The sequence below is a fragment of the Takifugu rubripes genome, chromosome 19, assembly GCF_901000725.2.
Source record: "Takifugu rubripes chromosome 19, fTakRub1.2, whole genome shotgun sequence".
NCBI classification, from domain to species: Eukaryota; Metazoa; Chordata; class Actinopteri; order Tetraodontiformes; family Tetraodontidae; genus Takifugu; species Takifugu rubripes.
This window is the reverse complement of record NC_042303.1, coordinates 14500958-14511618: the sequence shown is the minus strand read 5'-3', so window position 1 is coordinate 14511618 and position 10661 is coordinate 14500958. Positions and strand designations below refer to the sequence as shown.

The 10661-nt window shown below is 48.9% G+C and overlaps 1 protein-coding gene across 3 annotated transcripts; it reads right to left on the bottom strand.

Moving 5' to 3' along the window:
• Positions 1-721: 721 nt before the first annotated feature.
• pcsk1 (proprotein convertase subtilisin/kexin type 1) lies at positions 722-8372 on the bottom strand. Of its 3 annotated transcripts, XM_029827402.1 has the most exons (15): positions 8263-8372; positions 7993-8226; positions 7315-7419; positions 7073-7195; positions 5120-5266; positions 4586-4662; positions 4255-4343; positions 3984-4156; positions 3636-3848; positions 3429-3529; positions 3101-3334; positions 2257-2414; positions 2049-2182; positions 1756-1917; positions 722-1466 (listed from the first exon to the last, which is right to left on the bottom strand). In XM_029827402.1, exons 2-15 carry the CDS (start codon positions 8179-8181, stop codon positions 1050-1052), a joined length of 2322 nt encoding a protein of 773 aa, XP_029683262.1. In that variant the 5' UTR covers positions 8182-8226; positions 8263-8372; the 3' UTR covers positions 722-1049. The 3 variants fall into 3 exon arrangements, with proteins under 3 accessions (XP_029683262.1, XP_029683261.1, XP_029683263.1); XM_029827401.1 differs by having other exon boundaries at positions 7993-8371; XM_029827403.1 differs by having other exon boundaries at positions 722-1463; positions 7993-8371.
• Positions 8373-10661: the final 2289 nt, after the last annotated feature.

Genomic DNA, 10661 nt, shown 5'->3' with positions numbered 1-10661 from the left:
AGTTTAGGTGCAGAGCGTCTATTCTGCAGAGTTCTGGTCGTTTTCTGAACATGATGGATCCAGATAATCATGGGGAAGGTTTTCTGGGGTTGGAGACAGGTTAAAATAAGCAACAACAGGTTTGTAGGCAGAGTCGTTCAGTTTGGCAGTGTTCCTCCTCATGACGATAACCACACCGACCTTTTAGCCACCCTGGGGAATGCCACAAGAACATACGCGTGCCCAGGCTCCCATGCTATATTTAGTATTTCCATAAACCATGAGGATCCTTAGAAAAATATTTCATTTGATGCAGCATTGTAGTTATATAAAATTAAACACATTGCACAGGTTTTTCTTCCCAACTTTGAAAATGTTTCTATTTCAAATAAAAGGCTTCCCGGAGCTCCAGCGGTCAGTATTACCAGAGTGGAGGTTTGTCATGTTCTACATTTCTTTAAATAGAGTTTTCTTCGATAGTTAAAACTGCAGTTTCACATCTGCACATTTTCTTTTGTCTCTAAGCACATTTTAAAAACGGAGAATTTTTCTTTTATTTTTCTCTCCAGGTTTGTCGACACCCTGAGTAGAAGCAAGAAGAAAATCGCCAGCAAAAATTCCACCATGTGGATTCGTCTACCCGGTTTGAGTGGATCTTTTCGGGGGCCAGCGTGACCCCTGATGTGATTTGGTGACTCATAATGTGAAAGATTCGGAAAAAGAAAAGCTTTAGCCCGAAAAATGCAACAAGAACTGAGATTTTATCTGACAATTACAATCAATAATTATTATTAAGATTTGAAATGATGTGCTGATTGGAAGAGTCAAGGTGTAGACAGGCTCCAGACTACTTTTCAAGCGTGACAAGAAATAATTTGAGAGTTCAGAGGTGATTGGGGGAAAAAAAAAACTGAAGAACTGCAGAAATCTGGGGGTAAAAGACAGAAGTGAAGTCCCCTCCTCCACCACCTCACCCCTGCTTTCTCTCCTCTTTGCCTTGTTCCTCTGCTGCACAACACAACACATGCTTCTTTTTTTCTGTTAAATATCTCCCCAGCCCTCCATCTATCTTACTTCTCTTCATCTCCTATCATCTGGAACAGGGCCTGCAGCAGCCGGTCGTCTCGGTGCCTGTAAGGCTTGGTCCTGTAGAAGCCATCAGCGTAGTCACTGTAGACATTGTCCTCGGGGCCTCCGTACTTGTTGATCATGTCCAGAGCCTGGTACAGGGTCTGAGCCGGCAGCCTGGTCGCCGGGGCCTCGAGGTGGGGCTGCTGGTTCCTCCAGGTGGAAGACGCCCTGGGTGGCGGGGGCTGCTGCAGGGCGGGGCTCTGGCGGTTGAAGGCCGTCTGAAGGAGGCGCAGCAGGGCCACGGAGGGGGAGGAGGGGAGGTTGGAGGCCGTTTGGGTCTCTTTGTACGGCAGAAAAGACTGAGGGGGCTGTTGGACCTTTGTCTTTGGAGGTGGAGGGGCGTGCTGGATCTCCTGCTGAGCAGACAGACAGGAGTCAGTCACACAAAAACAGCAGGTGGAACCAATGACACTAGTGTTTCTGTTAGGACGGCAAAAAAGGTAACACCTACAGCATTTTTTATTTCTTGTTGTTTTTAAAACTAATTTTAATAGAAGTAGCTTTTGGATGGTAACACAATACAGCACACAGGCAGCACAAACAACCGATGGGTCCGTCACCTTTTTATGTCCCCCAGAAACATCTACACCCACTGCCATCTGGCCTCCCTGCCCTTCATTTTTTCTTATGTGGTTCCAAACTCACCTCCATCATGTCATCCATGTGCTCCACGCCACGGCGGTCATTCTGCACGGCGTTGTAAGGAATGTACACCCTTGGTTTCTTCATGTGTTCCGGCTTCTCCGAGGTTCCGTGAAGGATCAGCTTCCAGTTCAGAATCCGACCCTTGTTCTCCATACGGCCCGACTATGAGGAGGGAAACGATGCTTTTTGGATCTAAGGGGTTGACCATGTTCATGTTGTCCTGACTGCCGTGTGTGTGTGTGTGTGTGTGTGTGTGTGTGTGTGTGTGTGTGACTGTCACTCATGTCACTCACAGTATCGGTGATCTTTAGGGTCCACGTGCCGGCAGGATCTTCTCCCCACGTGTGAACAGACATGAAGTCCCAGTTTCTGAACCCGTTGGCCGACGTGTCCCTCTCTCGCTCAGCCAGCAGCACCGTGGTCGTTCCTGAGGGGGAATCCAAATGAACTCAGTCTCGAGTTTGGTGAATTCAGTCAACTGCATGTTTTTCTGTCTCCCACCTGCTGGCGAGGTGAGTGTTATGTGCAGGTCGCCTCTCCTGGTGTACTCAATGCTGGCCTCCACCTGCACGTGCTCCAGTGACTTGATTGCATTCTCTTGGCCCTCGCAGGCTTTGGTTGGAATCTCTATAGCGATCTCCCCAGCTGCTTTCAGCTCCCTGAGGGTTGCATGAAAATAGCACAGACTGAAGCACGCGAGCCGCTGATAAAAACACTTCCTGCTCCACTCCCTCCGAACATTACAGATGATTATTGTGGCCGTCCAATCAAAACCTCACATTTTAGCGACTAATGAGCACACTCCCTGCATGCATGAGGTGCACAGGCAGATGTGCATGCTTTGGCTCATTCATTTGCAAAAAGAAAATGTTAATCTGCATCTCTCCCAGACATGAATGAAAGGATTTCTGTGTTCAAGCTGGCGTAAAACATGGGGGGGTTGTAGACCACTAAGCATTGACAGAAATGTAGAGCCAAATCCTCTGGATTAGACAGGGATATTGCAAGGTAACGGGGGAAACTGGGCGTCGGTGCTATTGAGTCCCGTAATCCAAAGCAAATCTCAGAACAGGAACTTTAAGGAGCACAAAAAAAACCATCTGGCCGTCGCCGCTGTTATCAGAACGTTGCTCTGGAGATAAGAAAAGCAGCTAAACTTAATCCCCCAACTGTTTGAGATCTGAAACATCTGGAGCAGCAGGACGGGGTTCTGTTTCATGCTTTGTCGGTATTCATCTCAATATTCTAAATAAATTATGAAACCTTCTTCTGGTATGTGTGCCGAGCCGTCACTGGGATTGCTCCGCGCCTCGGCATCTGTTGTTGTCATTAATAACCGACAAACCTGGGCTGGAAAGAATCGTCCCTGACGATACACAGCTTCTTCTCCGGCACATGCTTCCACGTGACTGGGTCAGCCAGGTCCACTAGGGCCTTCGCGTTGAGTAGGCCAAAACCAAAACGGCTGTTGACCATCAGCCCAGCGCCGTTCCTCTTCCACCCGGGGTTATTGGCCAGAGGGTCAAACTCTGAGGTCCAAACCACAATGTGCTGCAGGTCTCTCCAGGTCAGATCTGGGCTGAAGGTGCACAGGGACACAGGAAGACGGGTCAGTATATGAGCACTGAATTACAGGACTTGCAGGGTGTGAGTGGTAGAGGAATCATGCGTACTTCTGTTCCAAGGCCAGGGCAAATATCCCAGCAGCCAGCGGGGCAGAGGCGGAAGTTCCCGTGTGGGTCTGGGTGCACTCGTTGTGTAGATCAGCGCTCGTCTGGGTGGGAAAAAAGTGAAAAATAATTCCAACCACCATAACACTGACATCCCAGATTGTGATATAGCGTAGCATAGACTAGCACAGACTAGCACAGCTCACTCACAATCCTCTGGTCGGTGTAGTCTCCGCTACTGTACGCTGTAGCCAGAGTGGAAGAGCACTTCTCTGCATACCACGGGGAGAGGCCCTGCTGGGAGGCACTGCTGATTGAGATGGTGTAGATGCTGTCCGTGTAACCATCACAGTCGCAGTTATCCCCCTGGCGGCCGCCATTACCTGACGCCCAAACAAAGATGGAGCCTTTTCCACCGCGGCCCTGCAGAGGACAAGATAAAGAACGCAACATTTAGCGGGAGATGCCATCTGTGCACAACTGTGCACAAACGGCTCTGGAATTGGGTTCATTAACTTATCTGACTCAGTTCTGAGTCCACGTTAAAACGAAACCTGCCTTCTGGATGCCGTACTCAAAGGCCTTCTGGGCCAGGCGTCCTGGGCCTTCCACTGTCTTGCCGTCATCGTTGGGTCCCCAGCTGGCGCTGTAGATATCCACGTGGTTTGCATTGAAGCCGATCGAGCTCGCCTCGATGGCATCGGTCACGATCCCATCCAGCATCCGAATGCCTGATAGAGAGAGAGAGAGGGAGGGCGTGAGAGAGGGAGCTGTTGGAGGGCAGGACGCTCCTACACGTCAATAGATGTCTAAATGACAAAGGGCTTACCTCCAACCTTGGAGTTGTAAGCCACGCCAACGCCACATTTATTATTATCCGCCTGCATGGCGATTTCTCCAGCACACCTGGTCCCGTGTCTGAGTGAGGAAACGGCAAACACACGGAATGATCCTCTAAATGGCGGTAATGGTGCGGTTGGACTCAATCTGTCCTTCCTTCTGGCTTCGGCCTTGTTTATCCAATTTATGCCCTCTTTAGTTTATCCTGAGTTATTATTATTACTACTGCGCCCTGCAATAACCAAGCTCCAGCCATAAAAAGCTTTGACGAGAGAGGGGTCGGCTGGTATCAGAACGTCTCTGCTGAGCAGATAACTCACTTGTTCTCATTAGTGGAGTCGTATCTGGGAAACGGGTCTGGGTCGTTATCGTTGAAGTCGTAACTGGCTGCTGGATCCTAAAAGCAAAAAAAAAAAAAGTCGAAATAAAAGGGTTGAATGCCGAGACGACGTCAGCGTGCGGACAGATTTCTAAGAGCTTATCTGCTGTCATGGAGACATATATGACCACTGAACCGACTATGGTCTGGTGATGTCAGCAGATCTTTGGGAGTGATTTTAAAAGCTTTAAAGGCTGCGCCAAACAGAAAAACAGATTTAGACCGCTATTATTAGAAATAGCCAACAATCGGCTTCCCTTTCGTAGCATCTCCTTTGACGTCAGATGTACAGAACTTGCTGTTTTGTCTCCCAGTAAAGAGCCCAGTTTGCGTTCAGGAATGGGAGTGATCTGCGGATGTGATCCTATATAAGAGTTGCCTCAACAAATCACCCTGTAAGGCGTCACAGGCAGAGTTGCTATGCAACGGCAGACCCAGAAGACGGAGGCTATCTCCATGGAAACGGGTGTCTTACGTAGTTGGAGTAGATGTCTGTGTGATTCCACTCCAGGCCGTCATCCAGCACGGTGATGACCACTCCTTTCCCCGTGATGCCCTTCTGCCACACCGGGATCACGTGCAGGTCCAGCTTGGGCAGCGAGGACGACGTCCGCGTGTCTTGCTGGAAAACAGACCCAGAAATTCAAGCCGAAGCATCTCTGGGAGAGCGATCGTATCATACGTGGGAGAAAGGTCAGCGGGGAAAAGTCTCTCTGATTGCTTTGTTGACCTTTGTGGAAATTCATTACTGGATGTTCGGCCTTTCCTTTGTCCGGGCTGGAGTCCGCTCTTAAGGCCACTTATAGGCAGATTGCTGACAATTATCGAGGCTTTATGAAGCAACGTTTGGCCTAAGATGTGCTTCAAACAGCCGAGGCTGTAGACGAGCCCCCGCGAGGTCGGCCACACGTCTTAAAGGACGTGTTTTAAACATGAAATCCTGCAAGGAGAAGGAAAAAAAGGATCCCATGCTCTTAACGCTCTGTGCGCATTATGCACAGACTGCAGAACGCCACCTCAAGAAATGACTCATCCCTGTGATATATACCCCCCACCCCCCGCCCCGCCGCTCGCCCCCCTTCTTTCTTCCTTCTGGCTCCTGCTTTGATGCTTTGTTTCCACTCAACACTCTCACTAGCATCCTTCACCTTTACCTCCCTCCTCTGCGAACAGCACCAGTTCCAGACGGACATTTCTGTGTAAGCACACAACAGACGCTCCCAATTGTTTTTGGTTTTTTTTTTGCTCCCTCCGCTTCCAGAGCGGCCAGTTAACGGACGGCTAACGAGGAGATTAGCCATTAGCGGTGGTCGTTTTTCTCCGTAGATGATGGATGACGGACGTACGCGGTGGCTAATGCGTGTCTCTCTGCACCAGAGTGGACACGCACACGCGCGCACACTCATACACACACAAGCACACACACACACACACACACACACACAAACACACACACAAACACACACACAGGCGTTTCAAGAATGAGTCACTCCCCGATTAAATGATCTTGCAGTCACCCACACAAGGAGAGGAGAGGAGAGGAGAGGAGAGGAGAGGAGAGGAGAGGAGAGGAGAGGAGAGGAGAGGAGAGGAGAGGAGAGGAGAGGAGAGGAGAGGAGAGGAGAGGAGAGGAGAGGAGAGGAGAGGAGAGGTGATACTCGTCTCCTTATCAGGCCCTGATCTCCGTTTTACCTCGCAGATCTATTTTTTAAGCACATACGGCAGCTCTCGGGCTGAGGCGGATGAATCACAACACTTTAAATCCTGGCGCGGTCACAGACAGCGGCCCCAGATTCTCCTTCAAGGCCAATTGTTATTTTATTCCACAAATGCTTGTGACTCATATTAGATGCAGAATCCCTTCAAATGGCTGTTGCAACGGTGTGACGGTGGCTGCAGGGGTCAGTTATTCTGGAGGCTGCAGTACGTAATGTGAGCGTTAGCGACGGAAGCACAGCTGTGATGGTCGACCGTCCTCAGTGGGCTAAAACATCCCCATTCAGGGCAAATTAGATCTTAATGCTCGTCGCTCTGCTCAGCATCCTGCTGGATTATCATCCCTCCATCCCACTCATCTCCACATGGACAGTGTCACCAATTAAGCTAATGGCTCTTTTGGCTGGAACCGCTTGATGGAATGCTATTGTTTCATCTCCTCTTTTTTTCCAGTGGGCAGTTACAGAAGAGCTGCTTCCTTTTCTGGAGCAGGTTTCTGTGCTGAATGAGCTGTAGCGGTGGGAGGGAGCAGATTAGCCAACAGAGGGCTCCCAACCAGATGACATGGACCGAATGTTGGGCTACATTTGTGTTTTGCCGATCAAATTCGCGGCCTGCGAACCCCCCCCCCCCCGAAACTTGCTAAATTGGCTTTTCATTCTCCATGCGTGTGTGTGTGTGTGTGAGTGTGTGATCTTTGATGGAAACTCACCAGGTACCACTGCTGGTTCCACATGGGGTCATCAAACAGCTTATCTGCAGGACAGTCCCTGCACTCCCTGAGAGACGCCCGCTTGAAGCGACTCTTCTCATACTGCTGCTCTGCCCACAGCACCTACACACACACACACACACACACACACACACACACACGAGGAAAAGATGTACTTAGCATGTTTGCACCCTTTAATGGGAAAAGAGACAGCTTGTGGGAAAGCGAAAGTGGCTCCTCACCCGATCGTCCTCCGACAGCCGCTTGGTGATGTGCTCGGCGCCTCGTTTCGTCCTGCGAGGGTGGCTGCGGTGTTTGAACAGGAAATGGTCGTCCAGGGCCCCGATCTGTGGGGAGACCATCAGGTGACCCAGGACTTTCAGGTTTATTTAGCACATTTCCGGTGACCGCAGTGGCACAACTCTGAAAACACCATCCACACCGAGGCCTCCTCTAAAACTGACTTTCCTTGTCCTCCATCCCGCTGTGATGTAACATAACCACCGGGATTCAGCCTCAGTATCCATGACACCCAGGGACTCAGTTAATCATTGCCCCCCCTGCTCCTCAGAGCTACCTGGAAACCAGTTAATGAACTGTCCCAATAAAGCCAGACCCCGGCGTGTTTGTCCAGCGGGCGACAGCATCAATCAGCCCGAAATGCTGGAGGAAAACAGTGAAGCACGGGCCCAGGAAATGAGAGGACAGTTATCAGGGGAGTGTAAACAGTGAGTCACGGGTGTAGGAAACGTGCTGGAAATGCAGTTCAGGAAAAGCAACCAGCTGCTGCTTTCATGGTGTGGAGACCAGTCGATGCAGCTAATGCCCCCCCAACCCTTCCTCCTGGAGCCTTTCCCATTTTAACACATATAAGAAATGATTATTGTTATCAGGGTGTTCTGGTCTGCCTGCCCACTTACCTGTTGGACCAGTTCGTACTCCAGCTCTTTGGCCACCGCCTGGGCGGCCGCCAGTCCTCCCGGTATCTCCACCGCCCACTCGTTCAGGTACTGCCTGTCCCTGTAGGAGGACCCCAGCGAGCCGGGGAGGACGGAGCCGAGGACGGCGAGGACACAACACATCACCGCCGGGCGACATCTCACTTCCATCTCAGAGACAATTCAGCCAGAAGAGAGGGGGGGAAAGAAAAAGACAGAAATCCTGGTGGCGTTTGGAGGGCAGGTACGATCCGAGCAGCGCTGATTGAGAGGAGGGCGATCTAGAGAGGTCCGCCCGATCGCTGCTTGGCTGGTCAGGAGGAGCCCGAGAAATTGCGAGTTATTGGTACAACGAGGGGAGGAAATGTGATGAGGGAGGGGGGGATGGCTGCACACGTCAAATTAGCCATGCTCTGACGTCAGCGTGGCGTCCACCTTCGGTAGGAGACGCGTTCGAGTCCCCGAGGAGAGAAAACGAGTGAGGAGGGGGACCTAAAAATACACCGAGAGGCTGAAACACAATAAAATGAAAAATCTGAACGTATTTATATGTGAATTTCACTGTTCAGGAGAGCCAGAGCGTGAAATAAGCAATATTACAGCCATTATTTATACACTCCTGGTGTTGCGTCACAGAAGAGGGCGGGGCCAGCACCGAGGACAGCTCCACGAGCCACCACGCTAAAGAACAACATGGTTTTATTAAATACAACTTTATCTTTATTGGGATACGATGCAGCAGCATTATCATCCATCACGCCTGTATATTAATATATTTTTTATAGCTGCAGATCAAATACTGGTTGTTTTTTCTGCAGCTGAACAAAGATAAACTGAGAAATAATTCTTCCTCTTTTCTTCTCTTCCTAACAAATCTACTGTTGTCGGCAGGGTCAGCATATTATTTCATAGTGGAACACAAATGTAAAACATTACCTGCATAGTTCTTTTAATTACAGAGGAATTCATGGTGGTCTCAAACACATTTGTCTTATAAATCTATTCAGCTGTTTTTACATTTGGACTCACTCACAACCACAAAGAGAAAAACATTTCTGTGATTATCCCAACATAGTACAACATGAAAATGGGAGTTTGCTTTAATATAAAACTGCACAACTGTGGATAAAATATCTACCTTAAAGAGTAAACCAAGCACAGAGAGACATGGTCAAAAACAATCTGATAAATGTGCACATTTACTTTTACATCACTGAAAGACGAAACCACTCTGAGCTGTGTTGAAAATGACATCACAAATCAGAGCGTTCCAGGAAAGCCTTTGAGTGTTTTCCCCAGAAACACCGGGTCAGGAACAGAAAGTGCTCTCTGTCCTCAGACATGAGGCTGGTGGTGAAGTTCACGTCAGAAAACTGGCTAAATGAAGCCCAAACAAACACTCCAGCGTGAGTAGCGATTACCCTCACCCTCCAGCTGGGCGCACAGAGACAATGTTTGAGTAAAAATAGACCCAGCTTGTACACCATCGTGAGTTAAACCTACCAGAGCTGATAACAACTGATACTACGTTCGCTCATCTGGCCATTGGCAAACACATCTGCAATGTATCCACCTTTACCTAGCAACATCTGCACTGACTGGGGACATAAGATGTGGTTTTATTACAGCAAAAGCTGACCCTTGCTTTTATTTGTATTGATCACGGGTCTCTGTCAACAGGTCTGAGCAGCAAGGAGCCGCATTACACCTCTGTGATACTGCAATCAGTCATCTGGCCTTCCTTATTCCACCGCAGTAGAAACACACGCACACGCACACACACATAAATGAGGTCAGAGGTCTGAGTCAGCTAATTATTTTTCCAGCTCGAGAGATGGACATTTTAGGAGAGTCACAGCTTGTTGTCAAAGGATGACGCAGGTGAAGAGCAAACGCTTCAGTGAACACCGTTGAACTGAAGCCGGTTAGGTGCAGGAAACACATGCAGCATTTATGGTTTAATGGAAAACACAACGTCAATAACAAAAGCTGGACTGGCAAATTTCAGGATGACATTATAGAGTCTGTTTTTGCGCAGCAAGACAAGGGGAGGCCTATTTTTTAAATTCAATCTTTGAAAAAGGATTAAGTTCAATTTAACTGTAACGAGTTTTGATCTAAACCATTATAGTGTATAAAGATGGAGAAGATGAGAATTTGGCACAAGACAAAAAGAATACTGTGCGCCCCCTGGTGGCGAACTGCAACATTGCTCAGGATTTGGGATTAATTCAGTGAGACTCAGTCTAAAATAAAAGCTAAAGACAATCTTGAAATAATTTTCACTGAATGATAATGTCTACCATTTATTTTAGAACAGTTATAACTGTTGATTTTTTATGACTGGTGACACATCAGGTGTCTGTGGTCAACTCTGAGCAACCCTTGGAGTAACCAAAGTGGAAAAATGTCACGGGGCCATGCTGTGAAAATGTCGCTCGGATGTGTCAGCCAGATTGTCATCGCGTCACAGGTGAGGGACGGTGCGTTTCTGCGGGGAGGTGATAGAGTGCACAATGTTATCAGGGAGGGTGAAGGTCAGATGAACTGTCTCAGAAGGTCATCGGAGTGACAGACACCGACCAGAAGAGGAGATAAAGGACAATGGCAAAGTTGTCTGGGCTGGAGAGCTGCGGATCGGACAGGAAAAT

Coding starts and splice junctions, on each gene's coding strand:
- pcsk1 (XM_029827402.1), bottom strand. CDS start 8,181: ATGGAAGTGAGATGTCGCCCGGCGGTGATGTGTTGTGTCCTCGCCGTC. Junction 4,663..5,119: donor CAGACATCTACTCCAACTAC/GTAAGACACCCG, acceptor TTTTGCTTTTAG/GATCCAGCAGCCAGTTACGA. Junction 3,335..3,428: donor GCCCTGGCCTTGGAACAGAA/GTACGCATGATT, acceptor GTGCACCTTCAG/CCCAGATCTGACCTGGAGAG.